This window comes from Arachis hypogaea, chromosome 5 (genome assembly GCF_003086295.3).
Source record: "Arachis hypogaea cultivar Tifrunner chromosome 5, arahy.Tifrunner.gnm2.J5K5, whole genome shotgun sequence".
Taxonomy (NCBI): domain Eukaryota; kingdom Viridiplantae; phylum Streptophyta; class Magnoliopsida; order Fabales; family Fabaceae; genus Arachis; species Arachis hypogaea.
Window position 1 is genome coordinate 1225172 of NC_092040.1, and position 25756 is coordinate 1250927.

Below are 25756 nucleotides of genomic sequence, written 5' to 3' on the forward strand. Positions count from 1 at the left end.
ACAAAAGTATAAATTATAACATGCTATTAAAATAAAAATAATATTATTCTTACCTAAATATTATTAAAAACCTCTTTGAACACGACATTTGTTGTTGATGACTTTGGATTGCCGTCTTCGTCTAGAATTAAAACCCTGAGGCCACTGCGACTCTTAACTCTTGACAAAGCAACATAAAGTTGTCCATGGGTGAACACTGATTTTGGCAAATAAAGCCCTACATGTGATAATGATTGACCCTGACTCTTGTTAATGGTCATTGCAAAGCATACTGTCAATGGAAATTGTCTCCGTTGGAACTTAAATGGCAATCATGAATCTGAAGGGATCAAGTTTATTCTTGGAATGTACACTTTATCTCCAATATTTCTACCGGTCACTACCGTCGCTCCAATTACATTGCTGCCAAGTTCGTTAACTATTAATCTTGTCCCGTTGCATAAACCTGAAGTCTGGTCTATGTTTCGCAGTAGCATTACAGCGACTCCTGGCTTCAAAGTCAACTTGTGATTAGGTAGTCCCGAACATTTGATGTCATTTAGGAACTCTGGTGTGAACCACTCTTGTTGTACATCTTCATTCTCATCAGCTTGACATGTTGTGTCAGAGCTCAAATACTCCTTTTCCATCTCTGGAAAGATTGTCAAGACAAAATTGTTTACCTTCTCGACACTCTTAAGTGTGGGTGCAAGAATTGCCCTACTCTGAAAATACCTGTAATCTGACATGTTTTGCAACAAATTTGGATATGCAAAGTCTACCAAATGAGAGAGAGGGTCATCAGTAGTTGTAATCAATAGATCATTTGGAATTTCAACTTCTGATTCATCACCAACAACAGAGCCAATATTTCCATTTCCAACATCAAGTATCCAATTAGCAAATCTCTTCATTTCACCTTCATCTTGATCCAAAGAAGACATTAGAAGCCTCATATTCGTATGCAGTTTCAGAACCTTACAAAATGACCACAGATGGGATGAGTGAATAGCGGATGCCAATATATCGTGTCTACTTCCTTTCGGAATCACCGGAAGTATCTGTCTGAAATCACCTCCTAGAACAACAACCTTACCACCAAATGGTTGATGTGTCTTATGTTGATCGGTAACTGACATAAGATCCCTGAGCGTCCGATCAAGTGCTTCAAAGCACATTTTATTGAGCATTGGAGCTTCATCCCAAATTATTAAGCTACTTTGGATGAGCAGCTCAGCCTTCAAACTGCCATGCATGATGTTGCAAGTAGATTCATCAGTAATTGTAATGGGTATTGAAAATCTAGAATGAGCCGTTCTGCCACCAGGTAGGAGTAAAGAAGCAATTCCACTGGATGCGACATTTAAAACAATTTTTCCTCTAGACCGAATAGCAGAAGAAAGTCCATTCCAAATAAATGTCTTACCACACCCACCATGCCCATAAACGAAGTAAAAACCACCAGAGTCTGTAACAACAGCATTGAGTATCTCATCAAATACTAACCTTTGCTCATGAGTCATCTTTTGTTCTGTATATAAGTTTGTATGAGTCAACTCATTTGTGCCATATGCTAACTCCTCCTCTATTAGCTTATTCTGAAAAAGGCGAACATGAGACATCTCAGGATATGGCATTGATTGATAGTCTCTTAAAGATCTCACATTGCTGTTGAGTATCTTCTCAATCTCAATAAGGCAGAGGTTTTTCAATTCGTCATCAGTCATGTTTAGTCCTAGAAAAAGCACATAGTGGTTTTATGAAATATTTAATAAGTAATTCTAAAATAAAACTATTAATATTCTTAATAAAAATAAAGATAATAAGAGAATACAATCTTGATATAAAAAAAAGACATAGTAAAATACCTTGGTTTTTCAAAGCTTTTCTCCTCTCATATAGTATTCCATCAGCCAATAATGTCCAAGTTGCATTCCAAACACGCTCTGGGTTGCTAATGCTATTAGATATCAGTAGCATCGCAAATAATTTTCTCAATTGATGACCAGATGCAAGTTCAGCTACCTCATTAATAGCTGCAATGAATTCCCTATCATCGCACAGTAGTCCCATGGAATAGCAAGCATCTTGGAAGCTAGAATATGTAATTCCATTAACTGTCCTAATAGACTCATATGTTGTGCAACCTCTCTGAACAGCTAACAAAATTCTCATATAATAAATATCACATGTACCCGGTGGAACATAATTTAACCTCCCGATAGAATACCCTCTTTTGCGTGGATGCCATACCCTTAATTCTCTATCATAAACAAATTGATTTGGAAATTCAGCATACGTCAAAGTTTGACCTGCTTCAAATTTTTTATTGGCCTCCATCCATGCTAAGAACATTGTACATTTTCCTTCCTCTTCTTCCACGATTTCTTCAAGATCGTCATCATCTTTAAAGATGATATTTTGCTCTCCAGGCAAATGAAAGGTTAATCTCATCGCTGAAGGCCACATTTGATGAATATCATACGCTAAGGTTCTCCACACAGCCTCACATGCAGACAAATATCTGCAATCATAGAATTGTTTGATCTCGTCAATAACCTGAGCATCCTCTCCACTGGAAGCTTCCTTTGTAACTCCAACTGCTACCCTGTCTGGACCTTTATTCACATACTTGAACAAATATTTGATAGCATTCGACTTGTTGCAGTACTCTACATTAACATGCGCTTGATAAAACATCAGCAGATATGCATTGTATGGAACCACATTCCTATTATCCATATGGACTCCCTTCTTCTCAGTAACCACCCCTGTGTCTCGTCTTCTATATGATGGGTATCCACTATCATCGATAACTGTGGTTTTACTGAATGTCTTGGGATAATATTTGGTGCAGTACCCATCTTTCATGCAGGAAGATTTTGAGAATGCTCTACCACATGGTCCATGAATCATATATGTAGATACAGCTCTAAACAATTTTGGATGCTGAGCAGGATCTGGCAACTCTGAAGATATTAACTGATCAATTTGAGTTGTCGTTGTTATCTTATAGTCTCCACTTAACCATAAAAGAATGTGAGCATGTGGTAGACCTCTTTTTTGGAATTCCACCGTATACATCCCTTATACCAAAAAGACAAAAAAAATTATATGTTATATTTAAACTATCTATTTTATGTATGTGCTTTGATAAATTAAGGGTGATAATAAAAAATCAACAATACGTTAAGTAAGAAAATATTTTGCCATTTATTTTATAACAATCTAAAGGAATATTTCTCTAAAAATAAGGTTGGATGATGAGCAATACCTGCATCTAGCACTCCAAATGGAATTCCTTGCTTAAGATCCGAGATTATCATGTCAAGCTTAATTTTGAATACTCTACACGATATATCCGGCCGGTCTTCAACCTTTAAGTTCCTTGGATTGTTAACCCTGCCAATCTCTTGCCAACTTAAGTTACATGTCATTGTGATGAAGAAGTCTGGATATCCATATTTTTTACAAATTGCCATAGCATCTTGACAATTATTAAACATGTATCTCATACCACCAGTGAAGGACGCAGGTAGGATGATACGCTTACCTGCTTTAGAAGCACGTGTCTCACCCTTAACAACTGCATCTTGAATCCCTTTGTATATATCACTCCTCACCTTAGTTTGGTTGTTTCAGTAGTAGGTCAACCTTTGTGCTTCAATCATAGAAAAGCAATCAACCAAGAACTGCTGAAATAATCTTCCACCATTGACAATGGTTGCATACTCGACCTTTCTCTCTTGTATTCTAAATGCTATGAACTCCCTTAAACTCACACACTGTCTCTTTCTATTTTCATCAACCCTATGAGATTCTCGCAAAGGAATGTCTTCTTGGTAGCCATCTTCACCGTAAGGAAACATCATAGGGTACTAAAGAGGAATAAATGCAGTGTGTGTCTCATGAATCCTTTGCAGATGTCCAGACTTTAATTGAACTATAATATCACGTCCTGCATCTCCAGAATTAAAATCTCCTACTATTAGAGCTGCGACCTCGTTAGAAGATGGTAAATTGTAGACTCTTGCATCTTTTGATCTTTTTCGGTACAACCGTAGTCTTATATTTGCGATATCTCCTTGATTCAGGTAGTTTCTCACTATCCTAAATGTGTGAGCAAGAACATTATGTTGATCGATGATGTCCTTGAGATCTAGAACTAAGGACTGGTCAATGTTGTTGTTGTTTGTTCTTGAACTGTATAAAACATCAATTGAAAAATATTAGTATTCATAATTAACCAAAATCAAAGTACGAACTACCTAAATAAATTTTTAATCAGTTTGGAATGCATGATACAAACCTGAAAATCTCTATCCTGTTTGAGACCTCATTTTCTGTATCATAAATATATAACTGCGCAAATTTTGGTCTTTGTCCCTCAATTGGCACCAAGCTTCCAATTCTGTGGTAGTTTTGTCCACTCACAATGAACTGGGGAGGACCTGTCCCATCATTGATAGAGGTCTCTATTTTACCTCCGAGTGACGTGAAGCAAAACATGCTATTATAAGTTCTTATATTATTCTTAAAGTGTTTGCTTCTCTGGTCTGCTCCAGATATTAAACCTTGCAAGAGCTGAGGTGGACGTTGCAAAAACGGCAGTTGTACCTTCCCTCGCATACAACATATTGAGAACTCAATATTGGATCCTGTTTTAGACTTTTCTGATCTCTCCTCATACTACATCATGGCGTCGCAATGCCGACAAAAAAATTATGGGTCACCAATATCTATCACATCTAATAATCACCAAGATAATAAATTATGTTTCAGTTATATCTGAAAAAATACTTTATATAAAAATATATCTTTCTTTCACCATGTTAAGTATAAAAATAATATTTATAAAAGATTACCGAAGATTACAATTTATAGATTAAAAAGATGAGATCATATAATACAATTTTTTTGTGCCAACCTAAAGGTTTAAGTTTTACATGCACACTAATCAAACAATAAGAATTACAATATATCAATGTTCAAATACAAAAATTATAATATATAACCATATCTTAGTTTGAATTTTAAAAACTTGAACACTAAACGATAATTTTTTGTTTATAAGAAGCATAACAATAGTAAATAATAAACTGCTGATATTGCTACTTCTTAGATTACCTGTATTCTCAGCAACATCGAATATGGCTGGGTATTCAATTTGCACAGAATCATCTAATATAGTCATGTTTTCAGTAATATCCTCAACTTCTTCAAAAATTTTTGAAAGATTTATAGCCAATTCCTTCAAGAATGTTTTTCTTTGTCTCAGGTGTCTTCCTTTTTCAGCTATGCACACTTCTTCTAATTCTTTAGTATCTAAATTTGAATTAGATGTACTTGCTCCTGTAATCATTAGAGATAGTAAATCAAGCACTTTATATTATAAAAAAAAAAGAAAAATGAATATATATTAAATGTTTGAATCAGCTGAGTTATGAATATATATTATAAAAGTAGTATTAAAGATAAAAGAAGTAGAATTTTAGCTTTGTGATAATTACAATCTATCATGCTTATCTTACCTTGTCTCTTTTGAAGTAGCATAGTCTTTCTATTCAGTCTTGCATCCCTTTGCAATCTAATTCGATTTGAGTACTCCAATGAATCTATAATAATTATTTAGCATATATCAAACATTGTTTTTAATAGACCAATTGAAAAGTTAAATATTTGGTCTTTAAGTAATAAAAGCATATATTAACATACGCTGACTTTGCAACTGGTGGATATTGTTTGATGTTTGTTGAAAATGTTGTTGACTTGTCTGATGACATGGGCTATCACATGCTTCGCATGTGATACCTGAATTACTAATATCACTAATATTGGAACATCGTTCCTTTTCACCTACAGAGTGTAGATTAGTAGTTGGAGACCTTGATCGATATGATGTTGGGTTATTATCTAATAAGATAACTCGAGATATTAGTTTTTTGAACATATTTTCTGTTAAAGTTTATAATTGAATAAATAGTAGGAATATCAAAATACATAAAGTGCATGTACATTCACATAAGTAAGTTCCAAAAAAAATCATCCAAAAATCAACCTATATTGAGTCCATTTGTAATGTTCGACAACACCGATTGAAAATGCACATCATTGGAACCATCACTCGAATTTTCTGTAATTTTTTCATAAACAAATTTAGTAACATATTACAAAAACAATGTAAATTAATAATTTATTACTTGTCAATAGCTAAATAATATATAGAAAATATTGTATTTTATGGGCTTTCATTCAGCTAAAATACTCATGACATGTTAGTTATTTTTTGTATGAAGTCTACCTTGAATTGTGGTCCGCTTTGTATTTTCTTTGTCTTTTAATATCAATTTTCTCTTCAATCTTGCTTCTCTTTGGACTTCTTGCATCTTTCAATATATATCTGGAAATACCAAATAAATAATTTTTTTAACTAATTAAAAATATATATACATTATACCTAATACATTTTTATTATCAATTTTTTATATTATTAAAAAAAATAAAGTACACAGGAGTACACATATGGCGGCGTTTATTTTTGGTATACATATCGATCAAAACATAGACATGGGAGTACACAGGAGTACATGTATGGTGCTTGAATACTGAGACAAAAATGATGAAAGACATAGTCATACACAAACATCCATTAAAAACATGTATTTTGTGTTTCTCTAAAATGGTGAATATGAAATTAGTGTCTTCTTATGTCTATGTAAAATCGCATAGGTTTTATTTTCATTGGTTGCTTTAATTTCCTTTTTATTCTCATTTATTCAGTTATGTAAACATATTTTATGGAAAATAATATATATATTTTTTCAAAAGTATCTTTTTTCAAATAAATATAAATTTAATCTCACGATCAATAAATTCAACTTACAGTTAAAATATTTTTTTTTTCATTTCCTTAAATAAAGAGATTGAAAATGAATAACTTATAAGTAAAAAGAGAGAAAAATATGAAAGTACCTCTATTATTGTGCTGAGATAATCTAAAAAATAACAACGTAAACGAAGTAAATAGAGAAAATTTATAAATGTGACAAATAAAAAAAAATTTAAATTTAAAAATAAAAACGGTTAAGAAGTCACTTAATTAGGAATTAGTATTAGAATTTTAAATTTAAAATTTTTAAATAGAGTTTTCTAATTAGCTAGTGCAAATTAAAAATTTTTAAATAAACTTTCTTAATTAAACGTTTGTTGTTTATTAAGAATATAGAAATTTGTTAATTTACAAATAATTTTTATTAGTTTCGTCATAAATAGTATCAATCCTATTATTTATCGATAAAAATAATAAAATTAAATATAATCTAAAAATTAATAACCTTATAAATATCGTAAATTTAGAAAAAAATATTTAAAAAGAGAGAAAAAGATGAAAGTACTTCTATTGTGGAGAAATAATCTAAAAGATAATAATAAAAATTTATAAATATGGCAAGTAAAAAAATTTAAATTTAAAAATTGAAATAGTTAAGAACTTACTTAATTAGAAATTAGTATTAGAAATTCAAATTTTAAATTTTTAAATAGAATTTTCTAATTAGATAGTATAAATTTTATATTTTTAAATAAAATTTTTTAATCAAACGTTCGTTGTCTATTAAGAATATAGAAATTTGTTAATTTAAAAATAATTTTTTTTAGTGTCATCATAAACAGTATTAACTTTATTATACCTTTTCTAAAATTTAAACAGTATTACATTTTTTTAAATAGTATAAATAACCTCACATCTTAATAAGACTATTAATTTTATTTACTTTATTATACTCCTTTTGTAATTAGCATAATAGCTTATAAATTATATAAATTCTTAAAAAATATTCTCAAATTGCTTACGTAAAAATTCAAAAAAAGGTATATTTGAATTTAAATTTAAAATTCTAAACATAATACTTTAATTAAAAATTATAATTAGATTTTTTTAAAAATAAATACACATTAAAAATTAATAACTAACTTAATTGTATCAACAATAATTTAAAGAAGAAATTTATAACTTTATGATATTAAATATTAAATTAGATATTATCAGAATATCAACGGTGAAAATCAAATTAAAAATAAAACCACAAGTAATAACCAAATAACTTCAATTTATATTTAAAAAAATTCTAAATTCCAAACATAAAAATAGAAAAGAACCAAAAGAAAAATAACAACTCAAGAAAAGACAATGTTTCCACCAAAACAAACATATGCTTGACATTATTCTATTAGATAGACTCTAAAAGGATTCCAAAACATGTGCATCCAAATTCTCAAGTTTCTTTCTCAATCTTGATCTTTTTGGAAGTTGAGGTATCTCCTTCTACCTTCGATTCTTCCGACTCCGAGGATAATCGCTTAGTTGGTGTAATAGCATTTTCCAACAATTCGGATTCATCATTGGCAGCAACTTCATTGGAGAATTCAAGCAACAAATTCTGTACAAAATACCACGTTAAATTAAAGACTTCTTTCTAACCTTTGATTTTATCTCACTAATATTTTTTGAATAAAATTAAGATCTAATTTTGAGATAACAAACAAAAAAAAATTATTTTTTGAACAAATACCTTAGCACCTTCTACTTTCTCTCCTTCAATGATTGAGGATGTCTTTGAAATTGGAAGCAAACCACCGGTGTAGTCAACATCCTAAAATTATAATTAATTATTAATTATAAATTAGATACTACTAATGACCAAGGAAGCAAAAAATAAATTAATTTTTAATAGAAAGTACACTTATAATTATACTCACAATTTGAATAGGGTGAGCCTCTTTGAATTTATTTATGAGGTCCACATTATCAGTCATCTTCTTAACTTTATAAGAAGGTGAAAAATGTGGATTATCAGATATTTGAACTTCAATTATGAAGAGAAAGGTCTTATCAATTAGGTTGAGCAAAAGTGTAGGTGTATCCGATAGATCTCTTTTCTGCAGGGTATTACATAATATATTAATAATAAATAATATAAAAATTACCAATAAAAATATCTTCACTAATATTTTTAGAAATAAATATTGATTAGATCTTACCAATAGGAGTGGATCAAGTATCTCTACACAGTTCTTTCCCAAAACTTGTTTTGCCTCCTTGTCAAAGACTACAAAACATGCACAGTCAGAATCATCAATGATACCAAGCTTTATTCGATACCTGCTTAAAAAAGAAAATAACATAAAAAAAGTTAAATATAGACTTATTCAATATCTAATCCAATGTGCATATACTTTAATTTAAAAATAAATAAATAAATAACCTTGGAATTATGGATAAAAGGAGACGGCCACAACTTGAACATTTTAAAGTTTTTGTAAAAGCATATGTGGACCTGTTGCATTCACATTGGCCGTATCGCCAGTCTGGAGTATCCATAATATGACTTATAATAGCCAAGACAACACAAATAGAATTCTGAAAAAAAAATAATGATTTAAATTCCCTAAATTTGGTGAATTTTTTAAATAAATAAGATGAATAAACAAAAATAATCTATGTACAAAGAATTTCAACTATTTTTTTCTCAATTTTTTTTAAAAAAGAAAATTACCGTATCGAATTCTTTTAACTGTTCGATGGTTTTGCCTTGATAAATTTTTAAGAATGCAGCCTCATTTGGAATTCCGCCGATATTACCTCTAGATTCTTCAAATCTTACAAAGCTAGATAAATAAAGTAAATCTTCAAATCTTACAAAGCTAGATAAATAAAGTAAAAAAAAAACTTTGTTAGATAACACACACATAGTATGAAACTAAAAAATTAAAAAGAAAATACCCACCTATTTTTAAATTGGATGACAGTTGTATCTTCAAGATTGAAGAACATCTTTGTGCCATACATGGAATTTTGTAAAACAATCTTTTCTGAAAAATTTATTTTAATACAAAATGAGTAAAAATTCACATAAACAATAAGTAAAAGCTCATATATAAAAATATATTGTTAAAAAAATATGGATAAATATTACCGTTAAATAACTTCACTCTAACAAACTGTAAGACGACAATAGCTCCATCCTTATTGTCAGATCCCAAAAAAGTATTTAATTCATGTGCATAGTTGCCAAAAAGTGCACACTCCATTATTTTTCTATATCAAATAGAATGTTTAATGTTTAAAAAGTAACTACCAATAAAATAATATCAAATTATATATATTTTATATTTTTAAAATTTAAAATTTAATAATAAAATTAAAATATCAAATATAATTTAAAAAATTAATAATTAATTAATTATTTTAAATTTGTAACAAACAAACCGTGGAAAGAATGCTTTTTATTATTTTTTTTAATTTGAATCTTTTTTTTTTTAAATCAATCCGAAGTGATTTTTTTAAAAAATTTAAATAATTAGACGTTTAAAAACGGTGGCTTTGAATCTAAAAAATTTTAACTAAAGCTTAATGTTAGTTAAGATATATTTGTTACTTATTAATATTAATAAAAATATTTATAATAAAATAAGTTAAAATAATAATTTAAAAAGATGAGATTAGCAAAATTTTTATATTTATAAAAATAAATAGATAATTATCCATCATCAATCTCTAATTCGATAACAGTATATTTGGTAGATTTGCCATTCTTTTCAAGAGTCTTCTCATTCCCAATTCCAGCAAGATATCCAACAATATCTGAAATGATTTAAAATAAAAAAAAATTATTGTCAATAAATTTGTAAAAAAAAAAAACGCAGAATAAATTATCAATAAAATAAATAATTATACTTTTTCTAAAATAATAAACTTACCAACTAAATAGGTGCAATCATACCCAGAAGCATTGAGAGTGTCAAAACTCACAAACTTAAATCCATGTCGTGGGATACTCGACGATTCTGGAAGTCTGTGCACATCAGTACGTTGGTTTAAATTAACCACGTATTTATGATGTGTAGTCTTGAAGTAACCCTTATTGAGTCTAACACCAAAATATCTTATTTGGTAAGATATTCCTTCCTCCAGCAAATTCACGAATCGAGACACAAAAGCCTTCTTAACTGAGGCGTGTATTTTTCCTCCCTAGAATTAATGAACAAAAAAAAAAAACGATTAGATGGGAATAAACAAATAAATTTAAAATATAAATAATATAAATTTTAAATAAAATAGAAAAATATTAGTAGAAAACTCACGTCTTCATCGAGCCAAACCATCTCAATTGAGTATGGCAATGGAGAATTTCCGTAACTTGGTAGTGTCTATAACCGTATCACTCGTATACGTACACACAAATTATCGATTGTAGGATTGATGTCAGCAATTTTGTGAATACCAGCCATTAGAATAAATAGAGAGATTTTGGATATATGTAAAGAAAGGGATTGATGTACTTTAAATTGTGGTGCTTTACATCTCTCGTAACTTATACTTTTATAGTTGCATCATAACTAATATTTTTTAAATTTGGTTGACTTTAATTTAAAATTTAAAAAATAACAAACTAAATAAAACAACCTAAACTTAAAATTTGAAAATAACAACTTAAACAAATAATAATTTAAAAATTCCAACATAACGTAAATTTTTATAATAATATAATAATATAATAATATTAGTACGTAATAATCGAAGAATAATTAACGTATATTTTTTTAAAACTCTAAATTTCTTTAAAAAAATTTATGTAGCTGCAATTTAAAAAAAAATTAAAATTTTAAAAAATAATGCTAAAAAGAATTAACAGATATTTAAAAAATAGTGTTATAATATAAAAAAGAACAACCTAAGTAAAATCTAAATAAAATTTAAAAAATAACAACTTAAATAAAATAATTTGAAATTTAAAAAATAACAACCTAACTAAAACAACCCAAACAAATAAAATAATTTAAAATTTAAAAAATAACAACCTATGTAAAACAACACAAACTTAAAATTTGAAAATAACAACTTAAGCAAATAATAATTTATAATTTATAAATATAAATCTAAAAATTTCTAGTAATGACACGTAAGCAAATAAACTCCCAGACTTAACGTATGAGCGCCACGTCAGCAAATTGGCTCCCCATTTGTATTACTATAAAGATGTATATTATTGCGTGCTTATAGTGTATGCCGAGCACGTTTTAGTTTATATATATATATATATATATATATTTATATATATATAAAATTGATACTTATGAAAATTAATAATCATATTTTTTTTAAGGTCTGAAAAGACACTATTAAAATTTAATTTCTTTTAGAATTTAAATATTTTTTGTTGTTACATAAGGAAACTAGTAACAATTTGGATTATTATACCCATCCATTATAAAGATTTGGTTTTGGAATAAATTGATTGAACATTATGCTGCCAAAGTAGCCTCTTTTATGAAAATTGATTTATTCAAAACATTAGGAATATGGTGATATGTAATTCATGCGAATATTGGTCGGCCCAAAGGAAGGTCTATATTTGGCCGAATTACATACACATATTGATGGTAAATACATGTTTGGGTAACTAATTAAGAATAAAGTAATACTTATTATTTATGCGAACAATAATCGGCCCAAAGGAAGTTTATTGTTTGGCCGAATAATAAGCATTGCACACTTTTGTTTATTTTCTATTAATTATGCAGTCAATAATCGGCCCAAAGGAAGGTTATTGTTTGGCCAATTAATAGAAAATATATGCGGTAATAAATAGGTTGCGAAGTTTAAGTTTTCATGTGCGCATTAAGTCGGTCCAAAGAAAGGCTTAATGTGTGACAGGAATTTTGACAATATTTGATTACTGCAATGAGAGTATCACTTACAGTTAATTTTTCTATCCAAAGATTGAAAATTAATGTTGTGCTAGATATCTCAATATGGATTTTTACCCATTAATGTCTAATATTTACTGCATGTTTTTTTTTGTTCTAATCCAGAAACTATGGCTTTAGCTACCAATGTTTCTGCGCAAATTAGCAGTATTCCTATGCTGAATAATTCAAACTTTAAAGTTTGGAAGGATACCGTGGAGATTGTCCTCGGTTGTATGGATCTAGACACAGCTCTTCGAGAGGAGAAACCCACTTCCACTCCGGAAAACCTCAATGAGGTTAAAATAGAGAAGTGGGAGAAATCCAATCGAATGAGCATTATGATCATGAAACGCTCAATTCCTAAGGCGTTTTGGGGCTCAATTACTGAGGATAAAGATGCCAAACAGTTCCTAAAGGATGTTGAGAAATTCTTTGCTAAGAAATTCAGTGCTCACATGGCTTTATCTTCTCAGTATAAAAGAAAGCGTGATACTACTGCGGATGCGCCTTCTCAGCAGGAAAAGGCTAAGAAACAGGATCAAGTTTCAACCTGTTTCTTCTGTAAGAAGGTGGGACACATGAAGAAGGATTGTACCAAATATGCCACTTGGCGTGTGAAGAATGGTATAATTCTCACTTTCGTTTGTTCTGAGGCTAGTTTAAGTTATGCACCTGTTGATACTTGGTGGGTAGATTCTGCTGCTACTACTCATGTAAGTGTGACTATGCAGGGTTGCCTGTGGAGCCGACCGCCAAGTGATGTTGAAAGATACATCTACGTGGCAGACGGCAATATAGTTGCAGTCGAAGCTATAGGAACCTTTAGATTATGTTCCACGAGTGGATTTTATTTGGATTTATTAGAGACATTTTATGTACCGTCATTTAGACGAAATTTGGTTTCTGTTTCTCGTTTGGACAAATCAGGTTATTTTTGTTCATTCGGAGACAACAAAGTCAGTCTCTTTTATAATTCGAATAATATTTGCTCTGGTCATTTGGTGGATAATCTATATAGGCTTAGCTTAAATTCCTATAATAATGAAATACTGCAAACGGGTACAAAACAAAGACTTAATGAGAATTCGGCATCATTATGGCACAAGCGCTTAGGCCACATCTCTAAACAGAGAATTCAGAGGCTTGTGTCGGATGGAATTCTCGGACCCCTAAATTTGGCGGACTTTGAAGTTTGCATTGAGTGCATAAAGGGGAAAAGGACAAACGAAAGAAAATTAGGTGCCGAGAGAGCTAAAGATGTATTAGAACTGATACATACCGATATATGTGGCCCATTCCCTACTGTATCTTGGAATGGACAACGGTACTTTATTACGTTCATAGATGATTACTCTCGTTATGGGTATCTATATTTAATTCATGAAAAGTCCCAAGCCTTGGATGTTTTCAAGTCTTTCAAAGCTGAAGTTGAACTTCAACTTGGAAAGAAAATCAAAGCTGTCAAATCTGATCGTGGTGGTGAATACTACGGAAGATATGATGGTTCAGGTGAGCAACGTCCCGGACCTTTTGCTCTTTTCCTAGAGGAGTGTGGTATTGTTCCGCAATACACCATGCCAGGCAAACCTAGCATGAATGGTGTTGCAGAGCGAAGGAACCGAACTCTTAAAGACATGGTGAGAAGTATGATTAGTCATTCTTCCTTGCCTGAATCACTCTGGGGAGAAGCCTTAAAGACCGCAGTGTACATCCTTAATAGGGTGCTAAGCAAAGCAGTTAACAAAACCCCATATGAAATTTGGACTGGGAAAAGGCCCAGTATAAAGCATTTGCATATTTGGGGATGTCTAGTTGAGGCGCGACCTTATAGGCCGCATGAAAGAAAATTGGACTGCAGGACAATTAGTTGCTACTTTGTTGGTTACGCTGAGCGTTCACGGGGGTACAAGTTTTATAATCCTGCATCAAGGTCTATTTTTGAGACGGAAAATACGAGATTTCTTGAGGATGTTGAGTTTGGGGGGGAAGAAAATATTAGGAATGTTGCTTTTGATGAGGATTCTATAACTGACAATGATCAGGACCTTGTGCCTATTATTGTTCAAGATACAGTTATAGTACAAGAGCACAATGAGAATCCTACTGTAAATCCAGCTACAGTACAAGAGAACAATGAGAATATTGTTGTTGCTCAAGATACTGTTACAGTACAGGAAAATAATGAGAATCCTCCTCAACTCCAACCCATACAGCAAGCTCAACAACCTCAAGAAGTGTCATTAAGGAGATCCAATAGAGAAAAGAGAAAATCCATCTATGATCTCAAACAAGCTTCCTGTTAAATGGTATCACAAGTTTAATCAAGTCATTACCTCATATGATTTTGAGGTAAATATTATAGATGAATGTGTATACCGCAAGTTCAGTGGGAGTAAATATATCCTTTTGGTCTTAGATGTTGATGACATTCTACTTACTAGTAACGATATAGGCTTGTTGCATGAAACTAAGAAATTTCTATCGGACAAATTCGAAATGAAAGATTTTGGTGATGCCTCTTTTGTATTAAGAATCGAGATACTAAGAGATTACTCTCAAGGTATTCTTGGATTATCACAAAAGAACTATATCGAAAAGATTTTAAGTAGATATGGCATGGAAAGTTGTAAACCAATGGATACACCCGTAGCTAAAGGAGACAAGTTCAGTCTCAAACAATACCCTAAAAATGATCTTGAGAGGACAGCAATGCATGATAAGCCTTATGCATTAGCACTAGGGAATTTAATGTATGCTCAAGTCTACATACATCCTGATATATCATTTATAGTGGGAGTGTTAGGTAGATACTTGAGCAATCCGGATATGGATCATTGGATAGCTGTTAAACGCATAATGCGTTATCTAAAGAGAACAAAGGATTACATGCTTATTTATCGGAGATCAGAAAATTTGGAGATCATTAGGTACTCTGATTCCGATTTCATGGCATATGGTTGCGAAACTTTGTCACTAAGCTTCATATAGTAGATGACATTGAAAGGGCCATTAAAGATATTTTGTGACAATAAGTCAGTAAGTACTATACTCCAATAACAATAAGAGCTTGACAAAATCGAAGCATATAGACATCAAGTTTCTTAGTTGTCAAGGAGAAAGTTTAAGAAAAACAGATTTCCATAGGACATATGGAAACAGAGTATATGCTAGCAGACCCATTACCAAGGGATTGAACCCTAAAGTTTTTCATGAGCACACTGCTCGGATGGGTGTCAATATTTATGATGCCTTGGTTTAGTGAGAGTTTATTTCATGCTATATGTCCTATGACAGATATTGAGTTATTTTTCTGCAGAATTAAGTTGATGGTTTATTTCATGTTATATGAAATGTTCATTTTGCAATATTTGTATTGTGTTTGATCTCAATAAAGTTGGACCAGCTGGAAATAGACATGCATGAGATCACTTGGCATGTAATTTCCATATTACTCATCCAAATTTGATCTATGTCGTTAAGTATATTAGGATGGTGATTGGCGTGGTTTAGTCACGGCATTTAATGTGATAAAAGCTGCGGTAGTTCCATATCTAATGTATGAGACGGACCAGATTGTTAAAGTAATGAAAGAAATAGCATTCAGATGCGCGCATAAAGTTTATAAAATGTGATTATGTCAAGAAAGAATATATGTATAGCTCAAGTGGGAGATTGTTAGGAAATTATTTAATTTCCTAACTTATTTGTGGGCAATACATATATCAATTATAATCACAAATGATGCTATTTCAAATTAAATGACTTATATAATGATGATCTCATTTATTGTTATAAATGTTAATTGAATAAGTCATTATTACTTTTGATTTGGAATTAAATGAGAATAAAACCGGATATTATCTTTTGTTCCTTAGATAATTATCTTTTTGGATTTTAGATATATTATCTTTTGGGCTTTAGATACTATTTTATTTGGGCTTAAGGGTTTAATGGGTGCCATGCTCAAATATAAATAGACCTTCAGGGTTTCGGTCCCCAATATACCAAAATCGCCTTTGTTGCTCTTTCCCCATCAAAAGAGTTGCAGTTCAGCCGCCTAGGAATACAGAAGACTTTGGTTGAGAAAGATCGAAAGAACCACAAGATCCAAACTCTTCCGATCATAATTTATGTTTATGAATTCAGGTACGCTTCCGCATTATGTTATATTTTTTGGTGATTCAATATGGATAATCTGGGTTATTGAAAATTAATTATTCCAACATTTAAATCTTTATCGTTGTTTAAACTTTCGATTTTTACTCTTTTTCACGTCTCTAGTCACGTTCCACATCTTATTATTAGGTAACGATCAAAACATTCACATGGTATTAAGGTCAGGTAATTATTTTAATAAAGATATTAAAAATATTTTTTTAAAGATTTTTATATATGTTATATTATTATTAGATATTTTTATTAAATTAGTTAATAATTTATTTTTTAATAAATCAGAATAAAATTGGTTTATTATAGTAATAATAAATCTAATTGTTTGCATTATAATTATTAGATCCAATTTAATCTGATCGAATTACATAATTTAAACCGAATATCTTTAAATTTTTTGATAAAAAGATAAATATATTCCTGATTTTTTATTTTGTGGACATATAAATCCTAAAAAATTAAAAATACAATTAAATTTCTAAAAAAATGAGTTTATTGTTATTGTTATAAAAAATCGATTTTATTCTAATTTGTTAAGAAATTTAAAATAATCGATTCATTAATACGTCCAATAATAATGTGAAACATAAATATCTTTGCAAAAAGACGTTTTAAGTATTTTTACGAGAGTATCTCCTAAGACCAGTAATGAAGCATTCTTTTAAATAATTTTTTTTTAATCATGATGACCCTCAAAAAAATCATTTATGAATAATAGACCCAACACGTAGCTTGTTCATTTCGAGTTGAGAAAGAATTTTCAGAAAGAGGACATATTATAGAAAAAGATATATAAATCTACATATTGTTCTTCATCAATTAATTATTGTAGGTCATGGTTTACTTAAACCCAAACCGATACAGATTTGAAAGCTGAAACAATATGGGTGTAGGTAATGCTTGGTCCTTGTTAATTGTTATCTTCTTTTTATAAGAAAGAAAAAACAGGAGCACATGCCTTAATTATTAGTTCATTTACCACTTTGGTTTTGTTTTATCTTGGTTTATTTGAAACTAATACCTAACAATTAATTAAGTAGGTTATTAGTCTACAAACTTAACTCCAAAGAGAGAGAGTCTAAACTGAAAATACAACCAAAGACAGCGATTTGATCATAACATAAATGTCTCTATCTGCAAAGAGTTTAGTAGCTAGTAGTAGTTTTCAATAAAACTTTTCCCATCCCGCAAATAAATATAATGCTAGCACGTTTTCTAACCCTCTATATTCATTTTTTGTTTCTTAATATTGCACGAGCAGAGACCAAATCTTTAGCAACAAATAAAATCATAAACCTTTTTTGTTTTCGTTTCTAAAAACAATATACTCACAACACTTCTTTTCTGATACTATAGATATTATTACTTATATTATTTATCATCTTTTGATTAATGAAATTCAACTTTTTTGTCTTTTATTTTTGTTTTTTCTTTTTTGGGTTGTTATTGCAGGAGTCGGAACAAGTAGGGATTGACCTAGAGACAAGTTTGGGATACACTTGCCCCCATAGTATTTTTAGTATATATATATATATATATATATATATATATATATATATATATATATATATATATATTTTGTAATTGGTAAGAGAAGAAGTTTATTTGCTTAGTTAAATTTTATCTATTAATATTCTTTGTTTTCTGGATTTTGATAATCACCTTGGAAATTTTATATTGAATATGTATCTTGATCATCAATTTTTAAATATAAATGAGATGTCTCAAAATTGATGATGTAAGAAAATTTATTGTTTATCTATTAATATTTTTTATTGAAATTATTAATTTTGATTTTGCTTATAGCAACTGAATCAGTTAAAATTAAAAATAAATAAATATTTTATTATAAATATTATAAATAGTCGACTTTAATCGGTTAAATTGAAAGAATATTGTTTGGTTATTATATATAATAAAAAGAGAGGCATATACTGGTGAGGCATATACTGGTGTTAAATTGAAGGAATATGTTTCTTTTTTATTTTTGTTTTCAACATGTAAAGTTTTTGACCAAAAACTGCTTCCATCATATATAATATAGGACTGGGCCCTGAGGCACCATCTGTGCAGCCATAAGCCCACAAGAGTTCAACACCTTTAAGCCCAAATTCAGAATTTCTATCCCCTTCAGGCACATCAATCGTGTGATAATGGTCCAACAAAAAAACATGACGAGGTCGAAGCCTCAATGCAATGGAAATTTAATTGCCTCTGGTCCGAGACTAAATAGACCAAAAGAAAAAATTTTTTTGATCCAGTATACAGACCAAAAGATCAAAATTAAAATCATATTTTTATAAAAATAACAATATATATTCAAAAACTATCTTTTAAAAAAAAATGTCTTTTCATGATTTTTAATATGTTTGGATAATTTCTCAAACCATTTTAAATAGAGGTGTGCCAATACACACTTTTAATTAAAATGAATAAACCTAGAAAGGATGGGAATTTGTAAAAGATGAAAAACTGAAAGATTGATACAGTAGAATATGACTATAAATAATATATCTATGATTGTTACATTAATACACTCTTAACTGGGTGGAAGATAAAACAATCACCCACTGCCTTCTTCACTGTGGTCCTGCCTTAGCGACCTGGGACACCCTGTTTCCTGTTACGACTGTTGATCGAAATGGGTCTTCTGATTTCGCGTCGTGGTGGCTGCAGATCACCACCAAAAATCAGGGCGGCGTTGAGACACTTGTTCGAGTTGTGATTGTCTATTGGAAAATTTGAAAAGCCCGAAATAGAGAAGTGTTTGAAGGAAAGAAGACTACAATGGAGGAGATAACTAATGCAGTGATGCGGTACCATTGAGATGAAACTCAGAATTCAGCACTTATCCTCGTGTCGTTACCTTTCTTCTTAGCCATCTGTTTTGTTATGTCACTTATAGTGGGAATTCTCAATTGCTTTTTATTTGTCCCTCTTTGGACACTTGTTTCTTTTTTTGAAAAAATAAAATTTAACTTACCTTTGAAAAAAAAAAAAGAACTGCATAAGAGATTTTTTGTATATTATCGGTTCGGTTTGGTTCGATTTTGGACCAAAAACCAATCGAACCGATATGTTCGGTTCCTATAGATACACAACCGTTCGATATGCTGTTTTTATAACAATCGAACCGAATCGAACCGAACCAACAACAGTTTAGTTTGGTCGGTTTTTCAGTTTTTAATTTCTAATAAGCAAAATATGAATCACAATAATTAGAGGTTCAAAATAGTTAATAAACTAAAATAATAAGAGTAAAACATTGAAATAGTTAGGGGTTGGGAATTTTTGTTATTAGGTTAAAGATTAAAATAGTTAAAACATTAAAATGGATACATATGCTCGGTTCGGTTTGGTTCAGTTCGGTTCGATAACTTACACCCCTATTCTATACATCCCTTCAAACTCATGCTTATTCTATGCAGAAGATGCATCAATTTGCTCACTGTCAAATACATGAACTACGTCTATCTTTGCCCATTCTTAACAAAGCAGATTAAAATCTGAAGCATTCGTATAAATTACACCACAATATTAAAATCGAAATTAAAATAATATCGTGGACTTCGAGTGTTATTTGATCTAGATGGGCTTCCGATCCAGTCTAAGCAAATGGAATTTTTTTATAGGTGGAGGAACTTAGTTTTGCATCATAATGCTACACTTAAAAACAAGTAATATATACACGAAAAATGCTATTTATAACTTATTTATGATAAAAAAATAAATAAATAAATTCTAATAGTTTTTTAATATTTTTTGTTGTATATTTCATTGGATCAAGCTCTTTTGTAAAGAACAAATAAAATAATCACAAAAAAAGTTAATAAAATAAAAAATATTAATATTCATTAATCTCTTATTTTATATTTTCCTCAAATCTTTTTTTTTAATCATTTTTTGCATTTTTATATACCTTGCCTAGTTAGTTAGATATTTTACGGGGAGAAAGCGGTTTAAGATTTCAGAATTAAGACAGAAAGCATCAACTTTTAGGCGCAGACAAATTCGTAATTGTAATAAAAAGAATCGCACGCTGCAGCCACAAACGACCATTCTGTCTCCGATGTCAACCAGAAAGACCAGAGGAGGCAGAAACCACCGTAATCACCACCGTACCCCTCACCACGACGACGACGACTCCTTCACTCCAAAGCCTCTCTACCAACAACATCATCATCAGCAGCAGCATTCCACTCCTCCGACTCACCACCGCCACGGCCACCACAACCATTATCAACAACCAAAATTGCGTTTCGTCAAGAAATCAGAACTTGATTCTTCTGCTTCTGATTCCCTCCTTACCTCCGATCCTGTGGCGGTGCCTGCTGCTGATCACGTGACACCGCTACCACACGAGAACCACAAACAAGAAGAGAACAACAACAACAACAACAACATCAGTGTCAGTGATGCTGTGACAGTAACAAGAGAGGTAGATCACAAGGCTTGTTCGAGCAACAGCAAGGAGGTGGATGACGACGATGCCGATGATTATGTTGTGAATAGGCTTCGTAGGTTATTGGATGCGGTGGAAGAGCCTGCGTTAATGGAGCAGCAGCTCAGTACCAATGACCAATTGCAGGAAGATGAGGTTATTTCAATGTTCTGCTCCAAATTCAATACTATATGCATTCAATTTTGAACATGTTCTTAATGCTTCTGTTGTTATTTGTTCATTTTGCTGGTGACTTGCAATTTCTAAGTTGATGTTTGTTTTTTCCCTAATTTCTCTTTTGCAGTTACTTGTGGTGGAGTCGATATACGGAGAAAATGTTAACAAGCTTGAAAGCTGGAAAGGCCTCCGTTGTTTTCAGGTTTAGCAATCAGCCAGTAACATAGTTTTGCCATGTATATTATCTTTAAAGCTTAACTTGATCTTTTAAAACTTTTATTAATCCTCAGATCCAAATACACATCGAAGTTTTGGGTGAAATTGCCATTATTGCTAAGCTGAACTCTTCTAATGAACTTGATGTTGCAAGCGGCAATTCGGATGACTTCTTTTACTCTTTCAAAGTTCAGTATCTTCCACCAATCGTTTTGACCTGCTTATTGCCCAAGTCATATCCAAGCCACCAACCACCTTTGTTTACTGTCTCTGTTCAATGGTTGGAATCTTTAGATATTTTAAGTCTATGCTCCCAGTTGGATTCTATATGGGCAGAGCAGCAAGGGCAAGAAGTAATATACCAGTGGGTAGATTGGTTACAAAGTTCTTCTCTTTCTCACCTGGGATTTGATAAGGAAATTATCCTTGGTCGGAATGGCGTGAATTGTGTTGGAGATGAGCGTGTTGTTTCAGGTTCCATATCCCTTGATGCTGCTATTCCTTTCTTGCGAGGTTACAATAAAGAGCGGCATAATGAGAACTTCCTCAAAGAATTACATGAGTGTAGCATTTGCTTTAGCGAATATCCAGGTGATTTCCAATCTGTTCTTGACATAGTTCATGTACATCATCAATAAATTTCTCTGTAGTTAGTCTTTCATACACTTGAAGAATGCAACTTTTATGCACTGCCTTTATGTCCATGCTTTCCATGATTTTAACTAGACAGAGTAGTTTATGGGTCCGGAATCATTGTTCATTTTGTTAAAATGAAGTTATTTATTATGCTTGTTGCCTTCTTAAATAAGTTCATGGTATTCAAATATTGATACTGCTCTTGATGAATCATATATATTATTAAATTTTATCTACATTCTTGGCCCTAATTGCTGTGAAGGGTTCTTTTACCCCTTCTCTATTCTATCTTTCTTCACCATTTTCTATATGCTCGCTCAAAGAGGAATAGATGTTGAACCCATTCCTCATGTTTGTGACTTCATCTACTAAAATTGAGAAGTTATCATTTTAGTTTTATTTATTTTTTTGTCATTTAACAGGTACCGAGTTTGTCCGGTTACCATGTCAGCATTTCTTTTGCTTGAAATGCTTGCAGACCTTCACTCAGATGCATGTAAAAGAAGGCACCATTAGTAATCTTCAATGTCCTGATTCAAAATGTAAGGTTATGATTCCACCTGGCCTTTTGAAACACTTGCTTGGTGATGAAGAGTATGAGCGCTGGGAATCCATGATGCTGGAGAGAACACTTGCATCAATGTCTGATGTTGTTTATTGCCCAAGGTGTGAAACACCTTGCATAGAGGATGAAGATCAGCATGCTCAATGCTCAAAATGCTATTTTAGCTTTTGTACTCTTTGTCGGGAACGACGCCATGTTGGCATAGCATGCATGACACTAGATATGAAACTTCAAATTTTGCAGGTATGATATTTGGAGTAATTTTTAGTTATATAATTTGGCTAGTTATTTCGATCTTGGTATCTTTCCTTTTGTTTTTGGAGATCCATAGAGCTTTTTCTTTCTAGAGGAAGTTAGAATGTAAGTAACCAATAATTCTTTGATTCAATAAAACTTCTATGCTTCTTCTCATGTCGTAATTAGAATGGTCAAGTGACCACACATTTTCTGGTGTTCATCAATGTCCTTCCTTGATTGCTTCCAGTTTCCTGATACTAACACCTTCATACATTTCCTAATGTTTTGAGTTGGATTGTGCAGTAATCTGTTTGATTTCATTGCTTTTTGTTATTCAAACTGGTATGATCTATGACAGAAAGTGCTATAGGGTCGTTTGACCCATGTAACTGATTCCATCAAAAAAGAGTATAAATGATTGCATGAAATGTGTTGTAGCTTGTTTAAATTTTTATGTGAGTTGAGTCCTTCACTAGTTACTACTGCCCTGGATGTTGGCATGCACTTTGAGATGTTCTAATCATGGTTTTTGCCAACAATGATATTAAAATCAAACAGTAGTTATAGTTTTCTGATCCCCCCCCCCCCCCCCCTCTTTTTTCTCTTGTTATAGGACCGTCAAAATTCGTCCCAATTAAAGGAAGATCAAAAGCTACGGGAACGGGAGAAGATCAATGAAATGCTTAGTATGAAAGAAATTCATCGAGATTCCAAGTTGTGCCCTTCTTGTAGCATGGCAATCAACCGAACTGAAGGTTGTAACAAAATGAAGTGCAGTAACTGTGGAGCATACTTTTGTTACCGTTGCAACAAATTAATTGATCCATCAGACCCATATGGGCATTTCAGGTATATAGTTTTGTTAAAAGGAGAAGTATATAAAATATTTCTTCTGCATAGTTTGCATTTTCGGAATATTCAAATTCTATTTTCTCTTTTAGGGATGGATCCTGTGAATTGTTCCCACAAGAAATGATTGAGAACTGGCAAGAGCGCATTAACCATCGCCAGGTCGTAGGACAACTACAGGCTGAACTCTTTCGGGAACGCGGCCTGCCCTGTCCTAACTGTCGTCAGTTCAATGCAAAGGTATACAAGCAAAGCTTTCTGTTGGCTTCTTATAAAAATATAACTTGAAATCGTGCAAACTCCTACTTTTAGAGCTCCAAAGTAGATGAATCCAACTCCTATATTGAAAAACTGTGCTTCTATCAACACTTGACAACTTTCTGTTATCCTTTTCCGGATTGATCAACAGGTCGGAAACAATAATCACATGTTTTGCTGGGCATGCCAAAGCCATTACTGCTACTTGTGCAACGAAATTGTGAGGCGCGGGTCTAAGCATTATGGTCCAAAGGGCTGCAAACAGCACACTGAGGGGTAATCTTTGTTTAGCATCATTATAAAACAGGTCATTAGGTGATTCCAGATTAGGGAAGCTGCGTGCAAAAGATGGAAACTATGTTATATACGTCTTCCAGGTTTCAATTGTATTATATCTCTGTGTCTCACACAATTTTGTTTCCTATTATTCTTTTTCTGAATGATCAATTATTCTCTCTTCTATATGTTTTGTCCTTCTAATATATTGAGTCTATCTTCTTCTCCCCTGATTTTGGATAGAGCAAGCATTTACATTCTTTAATTTTAACTATTGTAGACTGTTTACTGTGTGCATGTATTCTCATATCTGAGAAAAATAAAATATTAAGTTTGTGCTTTCAGTAAGGTTTAATTACTTTGTATTTCTTTATAGTTTTATCAAACTTTTAACTAAGTTTTTATCGTCTAAAAATTTGTAATTTGTAATCAAATTTTAATAGTCTTTACTAATAGTTGTCAATCAAATTTTGTAACTTTGCTTCTTACGTCCCCTTTTTAAAACTACGCTAAGCTTCTTTTATAGATGATTGTGTCCGTACCTTTTTTTTCCAAGGTAAAAGTATAATTAGTTTTTGTGATTTCCTATATATGAGATTTTTTAATGTAAAAAACTCTTATTCCATATTTGATTACAATTATGAATTATCTATTCGTTTCTTTTAATTATGTTATCTTATCGTTTATCTATTCATTTTGTAATAGTAGTTGATGTGAAAAAAGAAAATCGTTCCTTTTCGTACTCTGAATAATAATAGAATAAAAGTTTCTCTTTTGAAAGAAAGTAAAAAACTGTTCTAAAAATTCAATTGAGATACAAGATTAACTCATCATCACTTTTGTTGATTCTTAGAATAGAAAAGCAACATTATTTGTTAATTGAAAACAAAGCACAAAGATGATTACAAATTTACAACAGAGAAGGATTAATTATCATAGCACACATACTTAGGGAAGGCATGTCTAACTACATGCACACACAGGAAATAAATATAATTCAAACAACACGATGACGATTGACTTTGCTGCGACGGTAGTTCCATCAATTTGACACTAATAATTCTTGGATCCCAATTTAGCGATTCGACTCTTCCTCTCGTCGGACAGAATCTTAGCATAGCTACATGCAATAAATTAAAGAATAAGTATTATTCATATTCAAAAATAACTACTTGTTAAGTATCTTTATGTATGTATATATA

The 25756-nt window shown here is 31.3% G+C and overlaps 3 protein-coding genes across 3 annotated transcripts; 1 reads left to right on the forward strand and 2 right to left on the reverse strand.

The window, feature by feature from the left end:
* Positions 1-1219: 1219 nt before the first annotated feature.
* Positions 1220-9358, reverse strand: LOC140184638 (uncharacterized). Its single transcript, XM_072236572.1, has 15 exons — positions 9243-9358; positions 9046-9139; positions 8307-8417; positions 5691-5835; positions 5511-5594; positions 5107-5331; positions 4289-4601; positions 3935-4182; positions 3666-3829; positions 3533-3602; positions 3254-3430; positions 2340-3065; positions 1848-2138; positions 1406-1714; positions 1220-1296 (listed from the first exon to the last, which is right to left on the reverse strand). Exons 1-15 carry the CDS (start codon positions 9356-9358, stop codon positions 1220-1222), a joined length of 3150 nt encoding a protein of 1049 aa, XP_072092673.1.
* Positions 9359-10517: 1159 nt separating this feature from the next.
* LOC112799886 (uncharacterized) lies at positions 10518-19039 on the reverse strand. Its single transcript, XM_025841876.1, has 3 exons — positions 18962-19039; positions 10738-11008; positions 10518-10621 (listed from the first exon to the last, which is right to left on the reverse strand). The coding sequence occupies exons 1-3, from the start codon at positions 19037-19039 to the stop codon at positions 10518-10520; spliced, it is 453 nt and encodes a 150-aa protein (XP_025697661.1).
* Positions 19040-20799: 1760 nt separating this feature from the next.
* Positions 20800-24898, forward strand: LOC112800035 (uncharacterized). The gene is made up of 7 exons (XM_025842071.3): positions 20800-21496; positions 21645-21719; positions 21808-22324; positions 22792-23177; positions 23785-24020; positions 24113-24260; positions 24430-24898. The coding sequence occupies exons 1-7, from the start codon at positions 20969-20971 to the stop codon at positions 24556-24558; spliced, it is 2019 nt and encodes a 672-aa protein (XP_025697856.1). The 5' UTR covers positions 20800-20968; the 3' UTR covers positions 24559-24898.
* The last annotated feature ends 858 nt before the right edge of the window (positions 24899-25756 follow it).